The sequence below is a fragment of the Augochlora pura genome, chromosome 10 (assembly GCF_028453695.1).
Source record: "Augochlora pura isolate Apur16 chromosome 10, APUR_v2.2.1, whole genome shotgun sequence".
In the NCBI taxonomy this organism is placed as follows: Eukaryota; Metazoa; Arthropoda; class Insecta; order Hymenoptera; family Halictidae; genus Augochlora; species Augochlora pura.
In genome coordinates, this window is record NC_135781.1 from 4389333 (window position 1) to 4414203 (window position 24871).

The 24871-nt window shown below is 43.0% G+C and overlaps 1 protein-coding gene across 1 annotated transcript in view; it reads left to right on the forward strand.

Annotated features, from left to right (window-relative positions):
• Lilli (AF4/FMR2 family member lilliputian) overlaps positions 1-24871 on the forward strand; it is a 129026-nt gene that overhangs the window by 77111 nt on the left and 27044 nt on the right. Inside the window, exon 4 of the mRNA XM_078193681.1 lies at positions 16430-16463. Within this exon, the coding sequence (XP_078049807.1) occupies positions 16430-16463 (34 nt within the window). The remainder of the gene's footprint in view (positions 1-16429; positions 16464-24871) is intronic.

The window sequence follows — 24871 nt, forward strand, 5'->3', positions numbered from 1 at the left end:
TTAACCTGTTCAACTCCTCGCAGCACGGTTTCTTTGACAGTTGCCTCGATTAGCACGTCCCCATTCTCAACACTTTATGCCTAATCGAGCTAATGGTGACTCTAATGGTCCTTTGAAAATCGAAGATCGATAGTGAGAATATCTTAGAAAATTGTCTATAATTTCACAAATTCTTTGGAACGATATCATAATCTTATTTGAAATTTAAAAGATGAGCTTCTTTCACATATAACTCGGTTCAACAAAAAGATGATTAAAATGCTTATAATAAATAAAGTAACGGAGTAAAATCATTTTTATTCCTTTTATATTATTTTACACTTTGATAGAAGAATTCGACTTGGAACAAATAACATTCGCCTAACGCCGTGTCATAACTTAACGTTAGTAGAATTACGAAACATTCTATTTAAAAATTATTATAATATCCTAGAAATCATTGTAAAAAATTATAACACGAAATTTCCATTTTGAATTTCAGTTAATGAATCAGTTGAATCGACCGAATCATTTACATAAGCACCGATTTCAGGAAAATAATACAGCGCAAGCGAAAAGTTTCCCGCAACGCAGATTTAAATCAGAAAATTCGACGAGGATCGGTAAAGTCGTCGGCATACTATTTCAGGATCGATGATTGTTACCCGAGGGATGTTCTTAGCGACGTCTCGGAGTCCCCGGCAAAGCGGACCGATCGCTGAAAGCCGAATCGGCTCTCGAATCTCCTCGGCAAGTCGCAAGCCGAACGAGTTGTCGTTCGGATAAGCCCGAGACACAACTGGTTGCCACACTCGCGAGACGATTCCGCGTTAGGACACCCCGGAGAGCGCGCGCTCGATCGGCCGCCCGTTTGCCTCTGGCAGGTGTCTTTTCTCGTGTCTATTCTCTTCGGCATGATCGCGCCCTCGTCCCCTAATACGAGGAATGACGCGCGCGCCGTCTCTCCACGCCGTATTCCGTAAAAATCCGCCTCCCTTTCGTTTACCATTTCCCCGAGCCGCGCTGAAATTCGTTTTCCCATTCCGTCGAAGTGGTAAACATTCGCGCGCCGACGGTATCGAGACCGCCATTCTTCTACGCGCGCTCGTTCCACGAACGGTCTCCGATCGATGGAAATCAATCCGAACCATTCTCCCTGCGTTTATGGCGTCCGCGCGTTTCCGAAATCTCTCCTTCGAATTTCCATACGAATCTAATTTTTATTCTATATTCGTAAATATATTTTATTTTTAATAGAAATTCATAGGTACGTTTAGGTTTTACTATCAATTTGTAAATTTAGTTTTTACCATAAATTTGTTAATTCAATTTTTACTATGATTTTGTGAGTATATTTAATTTTATTAGAATTTAAATTTCTATCACAAATCTATTAGAATTTAAATCTCTATCAAAAATCTATTACAATTTAAATCTCTATCACAAATCTATTACAATTTAAATTTCAATCACAAGTCTATTACACTAACATAATTGCATTAATTTAAAACCTTATACATGCCTTATGAATCGCATAATGCTTGCCTCCTTTCCACATTCTCGTAAGAAATTATTGCAATGTCCTTAACTGCGTTATAAATGGCATTGCACCTCGTATAAAATCCCCATGTATGCCCATAAAATCAAGAACAAATTGTAATCGTAAAGATGCTTCAACCGTGTAGATAACAAAGTAAAAGTTTCGTTCGGAACGATACGAAGTCGCATGAAGTCGTAACGCAGGGCGAACGCGGCCTGTCATCGATCGGTTGTGCAACCGATTGCTTCACGGTGGCATTTGAACGGGTGCTCCAGGTATCGCGGCCCAGAAACATTGTTGCATCTCGGCACGGATCTGGGTCGCGTTTAACGATCAATCTCATTATCACCGTATTCGCGGTCTTACCGTCGACTTTCGGCAAGGACTTCCACCCCGCGAGAGGAGACGACGAATATTAATGCTTCCCGCGTAACCGGGCTTCCCTGATAATCTTCCCGCCGTGTCGGCTCGAACCGCGCGAACTTTAACGACGGCTCTATAATTTCTATCAATTTTAATATCGCGTTTTCGTTTAGACTTTTTCGTACGATATTGGAGAATTTTAGGTGGCAGAATATTTTAAATTGGAACACCTTACTGTGCAAGTGATCGTTTGCATAACGGTGCATAGTGTATTAATTGCAAAAATATTCTGCAGGGTCTTCGTGCTAAATAAAAAATATCTGCATTAATTTCAAGACATAGCTGTCAATTTTCGTTGTTTATAAAATAATTTTAATTAATCCAAGTTGATGCTTTAACGCTGTTAACATTGTATCTACTTTTACATTTGTATCTTTTAAAATCGAATAATTAAGAACTTCAAAAATTATTCGAAAACTAGAACGATTTTATCCCTTATTAATTGAATTATTTAGATTAATATTTTATTTATTCGTATTAACGTATTCTTTTGGGATTATTATTTGAAATTATCGAGCTTCGTTTAGATTCAATTCAGTTATTGAAAATCCTTTGAACAGGCTTCCGGTAAAATTGATATTTATAGTAAATTAATATTCCATCTCGCAGCCTAATTGCGACATTTTCAAACAATTTATTTAGTATCCGAATGAACGTTAACCGATTAACGTTAGTCAACCAGACGCGAGAGACTCGCCGGCTATTAATATTTGACGTATTAATAGCACCACGTGACCGGATAAAATCCTGGTAATTTAACGTTCGAGGGATCCACCTGTATTCCAGGCCATTTCGTCGCTCGCGCGCATGGCGTGTACACCTACATTCTCGATTTTAATTACCATCAGACTCGCGGATCCCCCGCGCGCATTCGCGCTTTTAACTAGGACAGAATAGGCCGGGGTCTTTCTCTCCTTTCTCCTCTTGTATACCTTTTCACGTCGGCTGGTCTTTCTCCCGGCTGAATGTCTTCGCTTTCCTCTCTCTCTCTCTCTCTCTCTCTTCTCCGGCGGCGGCTCCTCCCCCGAAACCCATTCTACTTTTGTCGGACAATAAAAGTCAAAGGAAAACAGGCTACTGTACGGTAGCCAACAACGCTCCGCGGGAAACGACCGCGGCCGACTCTCGTGCTTGCCAAAAAAAGTTGACGAACCTAATCCTGAATTCGTGGCTCCCGCGGCGTCACGATCTCTCTCTCTCATTCTCCCTTTCTCTCTCTTTCTCTCTCTCTCTTTCCTCGTCGATGAAACTTTTTCGACCCGTTTTCCGAGGATTCGCGGGCTTTCCCCGCCGTCGTTTACGCCGACGACACAAACTGTATCATACTCGTCGCGTGCCGATTACTGCCGGACAATTGGCAGGGCCGCGTTTTATTATTATCATTAATCGATCATCGCGGCATTAAAATGCGCCGGGCGCGCCTTCGTTGTATCGTTAACGACACAAAGTATTCAACAATGCGACTCGAATTATTAATCGTATCGTTCCGCGCGGCTCACCCCCTCCCTCCGTTCTTGTAATTTGCGGAGTCGATTAATTAACCGTGAAATCCGCGCGATCCACTTGCCGTTTGAGCGTGCAAAAATGTTAATTGTTGATTATGCCGGCGTTCCGGTGCTACCGCCCCTGAAAAATATCGCGTACGTCGCCGTCGTTACGAGATAATCGTGCGAAATTGCCGCCGTTTAATTGAAACGCGCGCGCGCGCGCGCACGCTCGCGGAGTCGTACGAATTCATAAATCAACGGTGACGGATATTTATAACGAAAGATTCGGACGCCGGCGATAATTGGTTCGTTCGGGCGAGAATTAATTGAGATCGCTCCGGGGCGACTGTTTCACCCGTTGTTTCACGGAAAACGGCGCGCGTCGCTCGGATTCTTTTTTCCGACTCTCGTCGCGTACGAACAGTTTGTGGAATAATTTCTTGTCAGCGAGATTTTGTGCAATATCGCGGTATGGAAATTTATACAACTGTACAGAAGAAAAAGATTTCTTTTGCAAACTAGGAAACTCCTTGTGGTAACGATAACATAATTAATTCCCGTTAATATGGGCAATTGATTGCATTTTATCACTGTAGCACTGAAAGCATCAATTTCAATATTAATTTGAAAAAGTAACGATGAAGTAAAAATGAATGAAACAAAATTTTCATAAATTAAAAATCGAGTAAAAACGGCGTAAAGTAAAAATAGAAGATAAAGTAAAGTCAAAGTGAGAATTAATTCTGACTCCGAACGGGTGTTATTGTAATATTTGTCGCGGGTCAAACGTGCGTTGAATAAATAACTAATAAATGTGTGCTTGCAACCTGTATAATCGTGAATTGAAACATCAGCGATTTCGACGGATTCCGCGAAGCTGGCGTCAACAACTTGCGTATGCACGAAACACGTAAAAGTCTGCAGGGCGTGTATACGATTTTAATGATCGCGATTTAAAGCAATTAGATCTTGTCGTTTCGACGTGAATCTATTATTAACGGCATAATAAGTGCAAAACGCGAGAAGATCTGATTCACCGGGGACTTGGCGCGCGATCAATTAACCGAAAGTTTAAGGACTAGAGCGCCGGCCAGCGGAGAATTATATCCGTTTTGCGGTGCAGAACAATCGGCCATTGTTGCGCAAGCGTTTTGTAAATACAATCGAACTCTCATTAGACGCTCACGGCTGAATAATCGATGCTATTAACGAGGGACTCGTTTTGAACAACACGTTCTCTCTCTCGCTATTTCTTTCTCTCCATCTCTATTTCTCTCTCTCTCTCTCTCTCTCTCTCTCTATTTCTCTCTCTCTCTCGCTATTTCTTTTTCTCTATTTCTATCTCTATTTTTCTCTATCTCTATTCTCTATTTCTCTCTATCTCTATCTCTATTTTTCTCTATCTCTATCTCTATTTCTCTCTATCTCTATCTTTCTCTATCTCTATCTCTATTTCTCTCTATCTCTATTTCTCTCTATCTCTATTTCTCTCTATCTCTATTTTTCTCTATCTCTATCTCTATTTCTCTCTATCTCTATTTTTCTCTATCTCTATCTCTATTTCTCTCTCTTTCTATTTCTATTTCTTTTTCTCTATCTTCATTTCTCTCTCTCTCTCTCTCCCTCTCCCTCTCTCTCGTCGGTTCCCGCTGCCAGCAGCGTGTCGCAATTTTTATTATCCTCGGACTGTTTAGAGACCCCCGCGCGTCGCTGTTATTAGAATCTATGCGACCGTCGATCGGCCGGCGCTGTTTAAATAACAGACTCGTATTTATTGCTGCCGCGGTAAAAATACCCACGGAGCATGCACTTATGCTTTTAGTGGGAAACACTTTGCCCCTAACGCCGGAATTGCTTCCACTGCCGCGCCGAATGTAAATTTTATATTAGCCGAGAGCGCCACGCCTGAACGGCACGAATAATCGGATGAAATTCAGAAATTTATACACCTCTCAGTTTTTTCGCTTTCTTCGTTTTTCCGTTCTTATTCATCTGAACGAGGAGAAATTATTGTACTTGTTTACTGCGGTAATGCGTGTATTATTCATTTTATATTATTATTTATTACATATTATTCATATGTGTTGTTCATTTAATGATTGATAGTATTTTAACAGGAATTGTAGATTTAAGTCTCTTAGATGCAATTAAGCAGAGGGATATACTTAAATAAAACCCTTAAAAATCTTTAAACATATGAATTTTAACAGAAATGGACTTAGGTCACCTCGAAAATAGACTTCTTGATTTTTATGCAATATTAAAATTTTGGTCATTCATTGCAAAATTGTGCAGACATTTATTTCGTCTCGTAACAATTTTAATCGTTAGGTGTAAACTGTGGATTCTATATAGTTATAACAAAAATTAGTAGTGAACATTATTGCTGTAATTAGTGCCGATGTCATTTCGCGTACAAATTACAAGTACATCGAAAATGTCAGAGATTGCGTGCCACTTTTCCCACGATCGATAAGCTGTATTTATAATAAATGTAATATTAATAGCTTTCCGCGCACTCTCGCGCTAACTGGAATAATTTTCAATCCTCTAATCGAGTGAAAGTATCAAAGTTGGCCTGTCTGGAAAGACGAAACATTTTCGTAGCACTATTAAGATATTAATTCTGAGACTAATGTATATTTTATATATATATACAATATTTATTCTGCGGTTAATATATTTTAATGAAATTATATTCGAGTTATTTGACTGCCAGAAAGACGCTAATGATGTTAGAATGCATAGAATAAAACGAGGATCTTCGTTTTCCGTCGGTGATGTGGTAACTTGAATAACTAAATATTAATGGTAAAAAGAGGCATTGTATTCCGATTTAAAATGATTGAATAACATCTCGATAGCTAACAGGTTGTTACTAAAAATCTTTATTACGAGTCGAACTTTGTCGCAGTTAATGCAGCAAGGCTAAAATTAATAAATATATAATAATAACAACAATAATAATAGTAACAATTACACTATGTTTTTTCTGAGAAATATGTTAATCAAATATGTTACGAATCAACTAATGAATTTTTTAAAATCGAGGCTCCTATAGCCACAAAGTTGTCCCATCATTTCGCCATAAGCAGCGCGCAACACGTTCGACGAAAATCCAGAAATTCTGCAAAGCAGAGAGATATCGTGTCGAAAGAACGGATCAATTTGTAGCAATTCCCGGGACTCGTCGAACTCTCGATCCCCCATCGACATTCCTCACCTTCTGGTTGTACAATCGCAATTGCCACTCGGCGGGGACCGTGACTTACCAGGACCGTCGCGCGACGAACGCGACTCTCGATCCGAGCGAACAAAGCGGCAAAAATACGGTCCACCTTGACCGGCTCTCACTTTCGAGCCGGGTTGACAGTGCAGCACATGTCGCGCCTTATTTCGCTTTGCGATCACAACGCTCCCGAGAATTATTCATCGATCCTGTGTAAGGACACCACCGATCGTGTGGCATTCGAAGACAAAGGTGAAAGAGACGGAGACAGACGCGCTCGCGCGCGCGACACGTCGCGCGTCGCTTCGACCGGCTGGCCACGCATTCCTCGTGACAAGTTCAACTCCTCCGGATCAGAGACACGGATGCCATTGAGATTCCATTCGGATCACGGCGCGCGGTTCGACGGCGCGGAACAGGCCGGTGGCCGAGCGCGGATTCGGCCCCGCTTCATGAGCGGCAAAAAGCGGAGCCTAATATCGGCGGAGCGGCCCAAACGCGGCCGTGGATCGTCTCATTGAATTTTCGATCGAAAACGGGTCGGGAATATCGAGCGGCTGGAACGAAGGCCCTCTCTCGCTGCTGCTGCTGCTGGTGCTGCTGGTGCTGCTGCTGCGGGTCCCGTCCCGAAGGACGGCGAACGTCGGATCCATGGTGGACGAGCAGGAAGGAAGAGAGTCGAAGGGTGAGAGGCGGTCCGACCAGATCCTTCCGCCGAAAACAGGTGCAACAGTGTGTCTGGCTAGCCGGCGAGGCGTGTGCCGGCTAACTGCACACCTTAATAACAGACCGAGGATCCTTTACCGGACAGCCAGCACGCACACATTTCCATAAACACAGCCCCGTCAGCGGCGCGGATCCGATGCTCGCCATTAAAACGGCCGATCGAACATACGTCCGACATCCGTCGAACGGCCGACAATCTCGGACGATGATTCCTTGATCAGATAGGACACTGGGGTCCGGTTACCGTGGCGTCGTCGTCTTTCGTTCGGTTTCTCGGCTTAATTCACTTTGTGGGATTGGGCGTGGCGCGTCACTCTCTTTTATTCCAGAATAAATTTTATTCGTTTCCAGGAAATTAAATAAAAGGGTAAAGTATTCGATGAACAATAGAAAAGAATAACATATTCAAGGATGAATTTAAAAATGAATTTAAAAATCGAGTAAAGTATTCGAAGACAAACTGAGTAAACGAAACAGAAGAATTCAAAGAGGAACAATATTGAAAATTGGTAGAGTTTCTTCAGGGTTGTGAGTGTTCGAGGAGGGGTGACAATCTGGCAAATGATGCTTAGCAGAGGTTAGGACTACTTCCGGGCGAGCAACAGTTGGTTGCGCATGGGATTGATTTTCGTGATCCGAAAACGGCGGGATTTGGCAGGTTTCGGGGCTAATTTGGGGAAATTAAAGGGAAGTGGGATCGTTTACCTCGCGCTAGTTCAGAATTGAGTGGAGCAGAAGTGTTGCTAGTACATTTTAACACTAGCTTAATAAACCTTCCTGATGAAAATATTACTTTAACAAATATAATATAAAAAGTATATATTTATGCTTAAGATCATTTAACAATCTTTTTCGTCATATTTTCGAAGTACTCTTTTTACTCAGTTATTCGAAGGATCTTTATGCAACATGAGAATATTTGAATTAATTGTCATGTAGTTAATTCAAAATTAATTGCGGTATAAATGAGGAAGAAAAATTTGGTGTAGAGGAAAACACTCTTTTGAAGTTTCTTTATTAATTTCAACAGTTAAATGCAAATGACTGATATATGAAGTTCTTTTGTATTTTTGTAAGAACCTGTGAAAGTCCTTCATCAATTGTTTCATTAATTCCTTCATTAATTCTGACATCAACTTTTGCATCAGTTCCTTCATAATTCCTTCACCGACTCATTCATCAATTCTTTCATCAACTTATTCATCAATTCTTTTACCAACTGCTTCATCAATTCTTGCATCCTTCACCAATAATTATTTCATTAACTTTCATCAGTTCCTGCATAATTTCTTTCATCAATTCCTTCACCACTGCCATCATCATTTCTTTCGTCAGGGTATGCCCTCAACCGACCCACCGAACGTTCGACGAAAAAAACCGAATAAAAAGAAAGCACACAGAAATTCTCGAATGCGCATATCTTTATAAATTACCTGGAGATTGCGAGCTGCTTAAACCCGGTGATTAAGGCGGGAAGTTCGACTGGCCGACAAAGTAGCAAGTGGCCGAGAGATCCACTCCTCTTTCTGCTCCAGTAGACCAAATCGCCTAACCAGCGAGCCCGACCAAGGCTAGCGGATCTAGTTAATCGAAAACAAACAAAACGAAAGAACAAGAGAGACCACGTCTTGTACGATGAACGTAAACTTAATCAGACCCTAAAACGAACTAAAGACATCGAACGCACAGTAGTAAACAAACTGCGTTGGGCAACGCAACCGAATGCGAGTCGAACGCGTCGAAAGCTTCGAAAAATTCCATAAATTTCACGGTTCGGCGATTCGGACGATCCATCGGTCCGCTTGATTCAAACGTTATAAACAGGGCACGACGGAGCCAAAGAGGCGAAGCAGGGTGGGGAAGGGGAAGGGGAGCCGAAGTACACGTAGAAGGAAACGGTTCGTGGATAGAGCCTGACGAAGGTTCGCGAGAACGGCGAGGACAGGAGCGAAGAAAAAGAGGAACGGAGAGCGGCCTGAAAGCGGAAGAGAGAGAAAAGGAGAGAGGGATTGAGAGAGAAAGGGAGCGAAAGAGAGAAGGAGAGGGGAGCGCGTCCAACAAAGCCATCGGACGCAGGTGAAGCGACCGTCTGCTTAGCAAGCTGCGCCGGGCCGCGGCGGGGCCCGGTTGGCGCGTGTTCGGCTACCATCGGGCAGAAGAGCAGCAGCAGCCAGCAGCCAGCAGCGGCAACCCGAGCCCGCAATGGGCCGGGCCGGGCCCTGCTGGGACCCGGCAGCCTCAGTCAACCGATGCGCGTCGCTGCGAGTGTACGTCGCGCCGCGCACAACGCCGCTTCCGTTCCGCCGATATTTCAGCCATTCAGCTGCCGTCCGTTCATTCTGTACGCCGTTCAAACGCTCCGCAAACGCGTCGAATCTCAACGGCGCGAACCGTTATGGCAGTCTCTGCGACACGGCGCTCTGTCCCCTAACAGACTCTCTCTATCTCTCTCTTATTCGTTGATCCGCTCTTGTCTCTCGCTCTCTTTGTGCAACACGGTCGCGCGCGCGCGATCGCGCCCCGATCGAGTTCGCACGAGTTCGAGCGTTGCTCGGATCGCACGACGCAGTGTAATTTGTTTAAGGTGCTCCCGTGGAAATTGCATCGAGAATTTCCGTGTTTGAGGGTAGTCGCGTAGCCGGGAAGTTTCTAAATAGTTATAGCGTAAGCTTCGCCCGAGGAAAGGAATACCTGTGCCTAATGGATAGGATATCCGACGAGATCCAGCCTACCTGGCCAGCCTAAGTGCTCCGTTACCAGGACACTTTGTCCTTTACGATCTCGAGTGCTTCGGCACCGAGAACGCTGTGCAGTTGATTTGCGAGAGGTGTCCCTTGATGTGCAGTTGATTTGTGAGAGTGGTGAACTCCGAAATCTCGAGTGTTAACGACCGGTTTCCTTTTTCTCTTTTTTCTTTCATTTTTTTGTTCTTATTTTTGGTGACGTGTGTTTTGGTGACGTGCCGAACGGTACGTGTCATCGAGGAATTTTCGAGGACCGGCGGAGGATGCTCCAAGTGTCGAAGAGCCTTGGTATCTCGAGCGTGTTCGGTCTCGATCGATCTCCATTTTTAACAGCGCGTCGAATATTTATTCTTCGAGGAATACTTTCTCCTGTGGAAGGAATCTAGGATCGTCTAGCTAACGAAGAACCGTCTCGAATTTTAAGTGGCCAGCAATCGATCGCGACTTTCAACGATACATATCTCGCGAGTACTATCTACCATGTAGTTGATCGCATCTTCCCGGCGAGCAAAAAGAGAGCAGCGAATCTTCCGAGGGTCGAGGAACTTTACGATCGACTAGGAGCTGTGTGAATGCCATCTGTCACGCGGAAATTTCACCCTCTGTCCGACCGCAAACGGCCGTTGATCCTCGAAGGGTCAGAGACCTTCTAACAGCCATAACTGTCCGATAACTTTCATTTTTGGTCGGCGATCTCTGTCGTTTGAAGATTTTTACGATTTACCTGCCGGAAAAGGCAGCGGCGAATCCTTGGAAAAGGATCTACGGATCTTCCGGTCGTCGGTGAGCACCGGGAGGCGTGACTTTCGAGGAAGGACTGATCCGAAGATCGATCTGCTCGATCATCGTTCATGCTCGCGCTGGATCTTCGTGGCAACCGGTTCAGCGATCGAACCGCGTCCGCCTGGCTCGTGCTCCCCGTGCATCACGCAGCGACCTTGGAACACTGCACCAGTATCGTCGCGATTTGCGTGCACGCCGATCGATGGGACCGCTCCGCCGGCTCGAGACCGCGACAAGGCTTCTTCCAGCTAGCCTCGGACGGAAGCGAGCGATACCGTCTCGAACGGGAAAAGATTGATCGCGAATCGCGGAAACGGCCGCGAGGCACGTGCGCGAATCGAGTAACATGAACCAACGGCCGCTGCTGCCCCGCCGATAAGTCATGTTCAGCAGGTTCGAGCTGCTCCAGGGTGCTGTCAGCTACCTTCTGCGATCAGGTACGCCGATCGGACCATCGCTTTTAGCGATACGTCCGACCCCCCGAAACTATCCGACGACGCTGAAACCGCGAGAAATATCGCGCGAACTGCTAACGCGATGCGTATTTTCTTCTAGATTATTGTTCATCTAATTGTTGATCTTAGATGAATGATGTATATTGGGTGGGTGAATACTTTATATCGTTATTAGTGGTGTTATTTATTTATACAGATATCGTAAACGAGCCTAATGCTCTTTCAATTTTATTTTATTTAATTTTGACTTTATTATTGAGATAAAATTGTTGTTAGTTATAATTATAATAGTAATAACGGAAATGGAAGCTGTATGATTATAATATACAAAAAAAACGTGAACTAAATATTCTGGATTATAATACTATTACGTATACTATTATAATATATGATTTTTAAATTTATTAATTTCACCGACAGCAAATACTTTAAATTGTCGAGTGATTATATAACCATTACATTGAGTACTAATTTTAAAAATTCAACGCTGCACACATAGAATTAAATGCATGATAATGTGAAACATTTGCTGGTATATTTCTGTCAAACAATTTTATAAGAAGCTCGGCTATACAAAGAGAACACAGAAACTTTAAGGGTCGATTTCGTGAAATGATTTCCCTCTCGCAATTTCCTTAACGAGTGCCTCGAGCCTTCGTTAAAATCAAAATCGTTGAAGGCTTTCGCCTCCGTGGTCCTTCGGCGAGCTTCTCAAATCGGAGCCAATTATTCAAAGTCTTTCTCTTTTATTCTCACCTTTTCCGAACTTCTAAATTCTAGAAAGTCGGATCAAACGCAACGAGAAGAAGGAACGCGGAACAACGGCTGTGTAAGCACGAAAGTTATCTTGCAAATAACAAGACTCTCGTTTTTTTGCGGCGGGGGGCTCCCTTTTCGCTTGATTCCCGGCGCGAATGTTTTTTTTTTGGGGCAGGACACGTCATTGCGCGACACGTGTTGTGTTGGCCGATATTTACAAACAATGCGGTAATGAGCGGTCTTCTCGGAACAAATTGTTTGTGCGCGTTGATCTTTGGACTCGCGGCTAATGCGTAAGGGAGAACAAGTCACGCATGGCGTTTTCTACCGGGTGTACATTAGAATTCTGATCTATTAAACTGTACGGAAGATTGCGAAATTCAATTAAGAAAATTTTTATTATTGCAGCGTGAACATAATACGAAAATGTGATGATTAAAGTTACAATGATTTTAAATTTTAATTTTTTCTGTTGGTTGTGAAAAATATATAATATCCACTAATTCTGGATGAATCTTGTTGATTTGTTTATGAATGGTCCAGCTTTTTGCATGGCATAAACAATAAAAAAAAATAGAATAGAATGAAGCAAGAAAGTAAGACAGAATAGATTAAAATATAATAACTTAAACTGAAATAAAATAGAATAAAATGCAATAACGTAATCTGAAATAAAATATAATAAACAAAACCCAAATAAACGTAATAAAATGCAATAAATTAAATTCAAATAAAATACAATAGAATCATTTCTGCAACGAACGTACCAATCACACAGACAATAATAAATCAAGCTACATAACAATGGTCCGCTCGCAAAAAGTCTCTTCATTTCCCTAAACAATTTTATGCTCATTTTAGTCGCGTTTGGTAAGGAAAATCGAGCACGGCGCGCGACGGTTCCCGACAGGCTCGTGACGCGTTCCGCGATTACGCATTCTCGTGCCCCCGCGCCGTTACTCGCCGGCATTAATTGTTCCCCGATATCGACCGCGATTGCGCGTGTCATTGATTGATCGCCACTTATCCGTTCGAACGGCTCGCGGGGGCCCGCCGAACAGTGATAATTAGCCGCTGGAACACTGCCAGGGAATTTCGTAGCTTTTGTTAAAAGCGGCAGTTACGAGGATCCGGTGTAACGCGCGGCCCGCCGAGTGGTCCAACGATCGCCGAACGATTAATCACCTCCACCCTACCTCCCTTTAACCCCCTCTATCCCCCCCTCTAATTGGACATCGCGACGTGTCTAACTCCGTATAATCGTATATTAATCGCGTTGCATATGGAATTCATTAACGCCCGGCGAACGGATCGAAAATCAGGGCCCGATCGATTCCGTCGACCCTCGGCGTCCAACGTTTCCATGAGCTTTGATTCTCAGAAAATTGGTTTCTTGTTGCCACCTTTTTGCGACGAGTTTGCGACGAGTTTATTCGTCGAAATTATTCGTCGATTAGGGAGAATATTATAATTTGATGTTCCTCTTTAAATTATATATATATTACAAGAATGATGTATTTAAACAAAATGCGAAGAAAATTAAATTTATACAGTGCTGTTTAAAAATAATAGAAAAGTACTCCAGCACAACGTGCACGATTTTTAAGGAGATTACAATAGCAAATAATATATTAAAAGACAAATAATAATTTAAAGCGAATAATACATTAAAAAACAAATAATTTGAATCAAATAATACATTAAAAGACAAATAATGAATTAAATCAAATAATACATTAAAAAACAAATACTAGATAAGACAGTACACGCAACAGAGTATAACCATAAAAAGAATTCGTTTACGAATCGCCTTCAATGATTCGTGAATCATATCCAAAACCGTGCCCCGAAATCTTGCGTATCGTATTTTCTCGCGACGCTTCAATCTGCACGACGATGCGACGCGCGGAACATTTCGCCGGGAACCGAAGCGAAATGCAGGTAAATGCATCCGCCCTCTGGCAGAGGCTGCGAGTCGATGTTTCAGGGCTGTTTCTAGAGCAGAATTTTATTTCGCCCTGCGATCGAACCCGGTCGAACCGGCCGTTGTTAAGTCGCGCAACCCTCTCTGCCGAGGCCGGGCGCTCCCCCCTTTTTTCCCTTGTTCCGCCATCTTTCTCTCTCTCCTTTGACCCAGTCCCAAGCCTCGTCCTCCTCTTGTCGCAGCCCCTTTCCCATGACGTACGTGCGTGCACGAGCACGCCGCGTACGTGCGTGCTTGCACGTTGCTTTCCATTGTTTACGCAACGCCTCCTCTCTCCGTTCCTCTACCTCCGATCTGCCTCCTCTCTCCCGTCGCTCTCCCTCTGCTCTCTCGCCTCTCTCCTTTTTCTTTCTTCCGCTTGTTCTTTCTCTGTCTTCCGTTTCCTGTTGCTCCTTATTTCTCTTTCTATTTCCTTCCCTCTCTTTCTCTCTCTAGTTATTTATCTCTATGTGTATTTATCTGTTTATTTTTGTTTATATTTCTCTCTCTCTATTCATTTTTCTTTCTATATCTCTGTCTGTCTATTTCTTTTTTCTATGTCTCTGTCTGTCTATTTCTTTTTTCTATATTTCTCTTTCTGTCTATTTCTTTTTTCTATATTTCTCTTTCTGTCTATTTCTTTTTTCTATATTTCTCCTCCTTTATTTATTTTTTCTATATTTCTGCTTCTTTATTTCTTCTTCTCCATTTGTCTCTTTATGTCGCTTTTTGTCTTGTTGTTTTTCTATATTTCTCTTTCTCTATTTCCTTTTCTCTGCTTTTCTCTTTCTTTATTTCTTGCCCTCTCTACGCTTCCTTCTTTTTGCTTCCTGTTCTCTTAAATTTATATTTCTCTCTCCCTCCATTTCTCTTTCTCTCTGTCTCTTTTTCTCCCTACTTTTCATTCCATTTATTTATGCAACCATACCTCTAAGCAAAGATTATTCCAAAGTCTTTACTACAATTATAATATTTACAATATTAAACGTTCATTAATAGATGTATAACGCAGCGATTACAATACATGTCCGTTGAGGACACGTGGTCCCCAGCGGACGTAACCTTGACATTATACATACAGGCCCGGGACGTCTCTCCGTTTCTTTCCCTCCTTTCTACCCCTATTTCTTGCCGGCCTTCCAAGAGGAGGGGCAGCTCGGGAGGTTAACGTCGATCCGCAAGGATTTCGCCTTTAGAATTTGACTACGGCCTCTCCTCGGTGACCTAAACTTAGGGGACCGAGCACACCGGTGGTGGGGGGGCACAACCACCCGTTTGCTTCCGAGAGGTCTCTCGCTGACTCCGGGGACACACTTACTCTAATACATCCTGCTCGTCCAGACCCTCGAAGTTGCCGGGGAAAGTTTCGCCACCACGGGGTGAGACTGATTGGCTGTGTGCTTCTTTTTTTTTTATACCGTTTTAGCTTCTATAGTGAATCGGCCCCGCGTGTTCCCTTTTCGATGGGAATAAATTCCGAGCGGTGGACGACGCGTACCAGAGATTTTTCTCGCACGGGGAAAGATCGTCCGGGATCTTTCAGTTAACCTTCTACATGCATAAAGAACGAGTTTGAAAGTTTACTACTTTGTGTTGACCAACTTCTGACTTTTCTTTTTTATTAGTCCCCGCATCGCACACAATTTATGCAGTCTACGGGTTTTGCGGATTTTTGTCGGAAATTGTAGAGGTAATGGTTGCGCGGATGGTCATCCGAATATGAGCTTCGGAATTATTTACTTCGATTTAAGGATTGATTAGTGTAATGATCTGTCGCAATTTCCAAATATTAAGGTTCGCGAAACGTGCGAACGTTAATGAAATAATTACTATTACACAAGTATATTTTACTAATTTTATTGAGTGAAATAAAATGGTAAAGTCGCAGCAGAAAGTACCTCTCGACATGTATTTGCTTTGGTAAATATTTTTATTCGTTAAAAAAAGAAAATGAAACAAAGCATTTACATTCTGCAAATAATTCTGACTGTCCCCTATTTAACCTACTAATTATCGTCATAAATATACCAATGAATACAGTATAATAATTATCAGACCACGGATCTATGGTCTAAATAAAAAATAGTGCGCGCCAGTTTCAAGAACCAGGAACTGCACTCAATTCCTTATCTCGAATAATTTGAATCGGTCACCATTCCGAACAATGTCATTGTTACGCGACCCAGCGAAGCGTAAATTATTATCCCAAACGTAAAAACTTCCCCAGGCGATCGATTCTGCGCAGCATCGATCTCCCGAATATGCCGTCCTTGAACGCCGATAACCGGCCGCTAATTGACTTCGCCGACGCTAATTGCCACCTCTTTCTTCTCTGTTTCAGAACGCGAGCGGCAGAGCGCCAACAGACTATCCGCGTAAGTATCTTATAAATTCTCTGCCCAAGGAAACGGCGCCGTTTGTCGGGCGCGTAAAACGGCGCGCGTCGCTCGGGGTGTGTATTCCGATTCGCCGGGTCGAATTTATGGTCGCCGACGCGACAGGAAAGAAACAAGCTTTCCGATCGCGGTGCTCCCGCGCTGTTCCGCGGAAATCGGGGACACGGAGAGGCCGTGGGTGAACGATCGATATCGTGCCGCAATCAATCCGCCGGATCGATTATAAAACAGGCAGAGCGCCGTGTTTCCCCGCGCTTTGGCCACGCGTCAATTAAATTCTTCCTCCGATTGGTGCCCGCTCTTCCGGCCCGGTATCTCCATTTTTTTTCCCGGCGAGACTCGCGCCTAGTCGTTCCGACGGTTTTACAGCCCGGGTCCCGTAGGAATCGCCGAGTGATTTTATGATTCACTGCTGGAACAATGATTTCGTCGTCTGCGCGTGTTTTGGGGCGTTTCGAAGCTTTAAGATATTTCCGTTTAATTGTTTAAAGTTCTGCTGTCGGTCGAAGCGGTACACGTATTTTTTGAAAGCGAAAGTGAGATATTAATAATTAATTTAATACACTTGGAAGTGAGATTAAGAAGTGTTTCTTAATCGAAACACACTATGCAATTAAATCTTAAAATCAACTAGCAACGCAATAATCGAATAATCACAGCTCTGAGCTACGAGCCGCCCATTGTCTCTCGTTTTGAGGCCGGAAACTGAACTTGACAAAATTGACAGTAACATTGCACTTGCGCCGAGAAAAAAGAACTGGTGAATCGCGATCCCCGGGTAACGCGCGGTTAGGGGAACGCCGTGCACAAAGACGTTCACGCGCTTCCCACGCATCGACAGGAAGCTGCGTCGCTGCTCTGTATGTTTGTAAACTTCCGGCACGGGTTGCGTGTCTTTCCGACTCCGAACCTCAATTGCATACCGACGCCGAACCGAACCGGGTATGCACTTTTCACAGTGAAAGTGGGACGAGCAGAGGCAGTCCACCGTCTGTACAGATATTTCGCAATCTCCGCAAGTTTTCGAATCGATTCGAATAGTCGAAGTTGGGTCGAAGGGCAAGACAACGAATAATCTCCGAAAGGACTTTGCGAAATTAAAACGATCGACGATAACGCGACGAGATTACATTCGCCGACGAAAGTTAAGCTTGTTTTTCCGCTCGCGCGCGCGCGTCGTTTGCGCAATATCGGTGAATCGCGATTAGGAAAACACCGACGACGGTCACGCGGATCGGTGGAAATGGTTATCGTGAGAGACCCCGGCGTTGAGAAATCGAATTTAATCATGGAAATGCTCTGATAAGAAATTGCTGATGAAATGTTGCATTAACGCAACTGGGTTAATCGTATGAGACGCGTGTTGTACGCGCTCCCGGCTTCTTAAGAAGAGAAACGCGGACAAGAATGTTCTTCCGAACTACGTTCAACGAAGCGGTTGCAACGTCGATTAATTGGGTCGCGTAGAAATTGCGTTTTTTTCCGAAATCGTAAGCGGATCGCAGACGACCTTCGTAGAACTCTCTGTCGGTTTATTAGCAACGCAGAAGTATACCTAGTTGTTGTCAATGGCAACAGGCTTCGTGTAAATAATTATTTATTACTACGATCGACGATCTACCGTAAACAATTTTATAATTACTCCAAGTACCTATAAAATTGATTTACGTTGATTAGAACCTTTGCAAAACATCTGCCGATTTTTACGCTATCTAAATTAATTTTATTAAATAAAAATTCAGTAAAAATGTCTTTTCTCTTTTAATAATTGCAAAAAGTTGAAAATAAGATTCTCAAATTTTAATAACGACGACAAGAAACAGAGATCGATACGAAATCAGCGATCGCCGATTTAATCGCGTCGCGCGCACGTAAACTCTAATCCAGTCAAGGTCGCGGCCTGAAGGTCACGGGTCAACGCCGGTTAATAATCCGCCGGTTCGTCGCATCAATTCGGCATAACGGCGGCCGCTTAAAAGGGGTAGACTTTACACGATCGGCTGCGCAGGAAACATAAATATTTGACGGGCATCATCGACAGGAGCGCTTCGCGCGGTACGAACTCGGTTTTGTCGCGCGTAAAGCATCTTGTTTTGCTGTCCAGTTTCGAGTCCGTGTAAATAATACGCACACATACTCGCGATTAGCTATTTACGGGCCGTTGTAAACACTGCCGATAAATCTCTGCGGGTAAACATTGTAGCACGAGAGCCAACTGTTACCACATACGTATGCGCGCGCGCGCGCGTGTCGAGACCAGCACGCGCCCGCGTATCACGGGTACGGTAGATGAAAGCGATGACTACGGTGCCGCGCAATCGTTTATCGCGGATGATTGATCGCGGCACGTTTCCCTCGTTTAAATTCGGATCGGAGGCGGATCGAATTTCTTCGATCGCCGGAATCAGTTACTCCGTTCAATCTCTATTCGAGAACCGACGAAACTCGTCGCGGGGTCGAAAACTACCGATTCCATCGTCTATTGCCAGTTTTATTTGCTGTTTTTAGGTTAGAATACTGTCGAGTTCATTTTCTCGATGATATTGCTACAGTTTTATACGAGTTTTCTTTTTAAATTAAAATTCAGCTTCCCTTTCAAATATTCTTCGTTTTCTAATTTTTCAGTCATTATTTTACTGTCAAATGTCTAGTAATTAAAGTTAAGTCCATGTTCAAAATTAATTGCAATCAAAATTTTTAAGGAGAAGTTAATAAAATTCTATATTCTATGATAAAACTCTTACAATTCTTTGTAATACAAATTCGGAGAAGTTAAGTTTTCTCTTCAAATTTATCTCGGATTTATTTCAACTTAGTTTGAATATAAATTTCTGTAGTTAAGTAATGAGAATTTATTACAACTAGATTTCGCATTAAAAATCTGCTGTAGTCAATTTCACTCCTATTGAAAATTGATTCCAATTCTGCAAAATTACACGAAATATAAAAATATATAAAATTACCTGATATAAAAATATTTGTATAATAATTGGTCAGCTAAACCTCTTTATCAAAGTATATATTATAACATAAATCGTACAAAGTTTAAACAAATCTTGACACTGTCATAAAACAACGCACATTAGTCGCATCCAGTTTTCACTAGTTCTATCGTTAACCTATTAAATAAATTCTTTCACAACGATGTTCGTCACCGAAAAAATGCATTCACTTCCAAACAAGATAAACAACGTTTTACTATGTCCCACCCCCTCGGGGGAACCCAATAAAAGCGTAGAACTCACAGCCGAGTTATCGTCGATTCCAAACGGCAATTACGCGACAATCTGTGCAAGAGAAAGGTATATCCAATCGCGTCGCCCCGGCAGAAAAAACGCGAGGCATAAATCGCATTAGGGGTGGCAGGGGTGGGGGGAGGGTACAATATCGAGACAGATTAGCAGAAGCCATCCGTCCGGCTGCCTTATATAAATCGGGTCGGACAATTTCATGGAATCGTTCACCCTCTCGGCGATCGAGCGGGGCGGAGAGAATTAACGAGGCTGGAAACGGTAGGCGGAACACGTTCCCTCTCTGCGCCGCGTCTCAACCCTCTCGAACGAGAAAGAGGGAAAACGAGAGAGAGAACGAGAGTGAGAGGGTGAGAAAGAGATTGAGAGAGTGAGAGGGTGGGAGAGAGAAAGCGACTGCTATGTTGCTCGAGGGTTTTCGGCTTCGACCACCGTAACTGCCCCTAATAGCCCAGGAGTTCGTCGACGGAAAACTGGGTCGAATCGCTTATCGACGCGCGACTTTTTCGCCGGCGTCGTCGATCGGTAAACACGCCTCGCTGTCTCCGCTTGGGGCCGACTCCTTCGAATTTCCAGTTCCCGGCGACCTGTTATCTGGTTTCCGGCAACGCGCGATAATTCGAATTAAACCCCCGGCACACAACGGATTTACTCAACCGAGACCCGAGGATCGCGCGCGCGCGCGAGCGCGCCTTCCGCGAAAAACGAGCAGCTCCATATTCGATGACAATGCGCCCAGATCGATCAACGCCCCCCTGATCCGATAACACGACGATGTTCCACGGTGCTTCGCGGAGTTCGATGTATCGGAGCTTCTAGTATCGATACGGCGAACCCTTTGGCGGATCGTCGGAGTCGATCGGCTGATCGAGATTGCGTTAATTGTCGGCGGAGAGGCGTCCGAGTTTGAACTCGTTGGACGCCGTGGACTGGAAGCTTTAATTAGTAGAATAGGTTACTACTTGAGGGGGAGAAGAGAGGGAATAGTGTGGAAAAATGTAGAAAAATTTAAAATTGTTTGGGAAAATTGAGGGGGGATGTAAGAGCGCCTGGAAAAGTGTAGAAAAATTTAGGAGGGTCTGAAAAGTCGGAAAATGGCTTAGAAAAGTGTAGGAAAATTTAGAGTAGTTTGCGAAAGTTTTGGAAAGCTTGGAAAATCGGGGAAACTCCAGAAATGTTGGAAAATGGTCTAGGAAAGTTTAGAAAAATTTAAGAAATTTCTGACAGCTCGGAGAAGTCTGAAAATAGCTTAGAAAAGTGTAAGAAAATTTTAAATGCTTTAGAAAATTTTAGAAAAGTTCTGAAAAGTTGGAAAAAATCTAGGAATGTCTAAAAATGTCTGAAAATAGTCTAGAAAAGTTTAAGAAATTTTTGAGAGCTCAGAAAAGTCTGAAAATAATCAAAAAGTCTAGAAAACCTCGAAAAGTCTAGGAAAATTTGGAAAAATCCGGAAAAGTCTGAAAACAGTCAATAAAAGTTTCAAATAGCTCCAAAAAGTTTAGAACAATTCCTGAAAGTCCGGAAAAGTCTGAAAATAACCTAGAAAAATCTACAAACCTTTGAAACATATAAGAAAAATAGAGGAAAGTTTAGAAAAGCCTATAAGAGTCAGAAAAGTTTACAAAAACTTAGGAAAGCCATTGAAAAACCTGGAAAAGTACGAAAATCCAAGGTTATATGAAGTATTATATTATTTAAATGCTGAAATATTCTCGAAACACTTAAAAATATTAAAAATGATTTAAAAAGTTCCGCAAGCGTGAAAAAACACTCCCGATTCCTGAAAACATTTTAAAAACCATTTTTAAATTACCAATGTAACAGGAGAAACAGTCGACCGGTACAAATATTCCTCCAGCGGTGGTTCTTAATCATTCCCGAGAAAATAAATTTCAGTGGACGTTGGGGAGCAAGGTGGCACGCACCGTCGAGCCACGGCAATTGCATAATCCTGTCCGGTCGTCCATTAACCGCGCGCGATATCCGCGCGGTAATTAAGAGTTCGCGTGAGGAACGGCGCGCGGTCTCCGAACGGCGGCGCGGCTCTCGCAGATGCGATCGAAAATTCGGTAGCCGTGTCGAGACGATATATACATATATATATTTCTTTTTTCTTTCGCTGGCGATACGGGAACGGCACGAGGGACCCGTGCGTTATCAGGCAACCGTCTCGCGGCCTTGTCCAATTCCGATAACGAGCGACTCGCGAGCCGCGCGTACCCGATAAGGGATTTCGCCGGCCGTTCCCCGTTCCGCGATAAAACTCCCCCCCACCTCCTTTATTTCTCTTTTTCCTTCTGCCTCCTTTTTTTCTGCGCGCGACTCTTTGTCTTCCTTCGGCTTTATCCCTCTTAATTTTCTAGCCCGAACACCCGGTTATCGCGGCAGGCCGGCTCGCATTATGCTACCAATAAACGTCATCCGCTTTCCTTGCGGCGAACGACCGTTCGCGGTGCTCGCGAGAGATCGGTTCGCAGAAACGCAGATTGACGTCGCCGAGTACGCTAAAACGTCGCGACCGTCGACTGCCATAGTTTCGCAGAAAGCGATTTGAATAACGACTAACAATTAGACCAATCCTCGATTATTACAAATTATTTCGAATTAATTAATACTTATTACCCTGTGCTTATTATGAACTACCCTTACTTATTACAAATTAGCGTAAATTCGTTTCGTTTATTATAATGAAGCAGAGAGCAATCTGATTAGTTATGAACAATTACAACTCTTTATAATAATATATAGCAACTCAGGAACTTTATAAAGTAATCTGATTTATAATGATTTAGAATAACTAACGAGCCGTAATCTTTAATCCTCGATCAGATTACTCTCCGCCCAAACTCTGGCTTAAGCGAACGATAGCGAACTTCTTAAAAGCGAAAACTTAGTTCTCCAGATCTGGATAAGCTGGTATGTTTTGGGAATTTTGTTGAAACACATCGCCGTAATTAAAAGTCGCGTTACATTATTCAGACCTGTCGTGCGATTTCCGCCGTCTCCAAAAAATGTTTTCCTTCGATCCTGAACACAGTGCACGAACTTTCTCTTCGATCTTTAGCAACTGCATTTTATACAAAATTTCATTTACTTACATTTAGTAAATTAATTCTTATAAAAATGAATTCAAGTCAAGAATTTCAATTTTGTACACGGTGCAGAGATTTTTTCTCTGATTCTTAGCGAACTGCGTTTTCTACAAAATTTCACATGCTTACAGGAATTCGGTATACTAATTCCGTTTAATGTTATTAAAAAATGCAATCTCGCAAGAGTCGTTCTGAAAATGAAACGAAATTAGGCGACGGGCTCGCAGGTTCGCGCGACGATACCGAAGTTTTTGCTATCTGAGGAGGAAACTCGATGTAAAAACGGTTTATCGTTCGAAGGCCAGGATGCGTATTAACATCGATGATTAATTGCAATTGTCGAAACGTCGTCGTTCCTTTCCATTGAATTGATTGAGAGCGCATGGCTGGTTCGAACGCGCGCGCGCGCGTCAAGGTTATATAGATTCCTGCCGTAGTTTCGCAACGTGCGCACAGTTCCTTCATTGTGCTCTCGCCGATAAAAGAAAAAAAAAAAGCGCGCGCGAGCCAGTCCGCGATCTACACGGACTATTTCAGTGGCACCGTGCAATAATTTATTTTATCGATTGAAACACGTTTGCCAATCCGCCGATAAAAAGAGAATCTTAATTTGTAGATAATGGATGCGAGCGGCGTTCGCGGTATGCATTTATGACGCGGCCGCGATTAACGAGTGACGTTTTTTCTTTTAACTTTTATCGAATGGAATAGCAACAAAAGACCGGCACTCCGATAATAATTTATCGGTGTTTCAGTGTCGCGTCGATGTGATGTCTGAAAAACTTTGTATCGCGTTTTCGATCGTGGAAATAAAATCGAATCTGTTGATTAAGAAGTCGAGAAACATGATTAAACGAATCGATAATTATTGTAGATTAACATCTAAGCTTTTATAAGTAATTAGACGATAATTGAAAGGTTTACAATTCTATTTATAAAATATTTCTTTCTATGATAGAGAGAATAAATAAATTTCAGATAAACGTCTTTGATTTTTTAAGAAAATAATATCTTGTTATTTTATCTACAATTCTCAGTGGCCTCTAAACAACTTCGAATCTGTATTCGGTGATTAAATATGGATTCATTGTGGAGATACCAATTTGAATTAGATTAAAAACGATTTAATAATAATAATTATATTAGTCAAAAATTGTTCCATTTCTCCTGTATTTAATACTAGATTTACGAGTCCCGTCAAAATGACGGGTCACTGAATTTTTCATTTACTGTTATTCCGATTGTAAAGATACATTTATAAGTTATTTATTCAATATATGCGTTGCTTGCGGAATGTTATCTACTAATTTCGCGGGCTGATATAAAATTGACTCGAATCGGCTGCTTTTAGCGTTCGGTAAATCTGGCGTTAAAAAAAACGTCGCGAGTGCCATAAACGCGCAAGCTTGGTCTATCAACGATCAATCGCTAATTATTCTAGTCACCGTTCCGAAACACCGGCCCCGGAGAGCCACTCACCCGACCCCAAAGATAATCGAGTCGGCCACTCGACTAATCAAGCCGCGCGGCGTTAATCGGCGACGCAGAAACCACGATCGAGGTGAAAAAGAAGAGATAATTCCGTTGGCGGCTGACGCGAACCCGTTGAAAACTCGGCGATCGACCGAAGGAATACGTGATTCCGTGAATTCAATCAACTCGCCGCGGAAACGTGGCCCGCTCGTTATCCACGGGAACAACGGCGCCCGCTCGCTCGCTCGCTCTCCCGTTCTCGTAAAATTAATCGAAATTATAGAATTAACCCGCGACCTTACGGCTCGGGGTCCCGGCCTCGATTAAAGTATTCGTGTCGCGAACGCTAGCCAGATGGTTATCGGCCGTACTAATAAACCCCCCGGTGCCGTTCGCGGAAGAAAGTTCGCGATACCCTAACCTTTGTCGCAAGGACTCGCCGTTACCCTTTGCTCTCGCGCTCGCGCCGCCGTTGTCTTCAATTTCATTTAACTATTTTTACCGCAAATACGCGAAGTTTGTAATTTCGCTAGGAGTTTATAAAAGAACGAAGCCGAGGACAATTTATAGT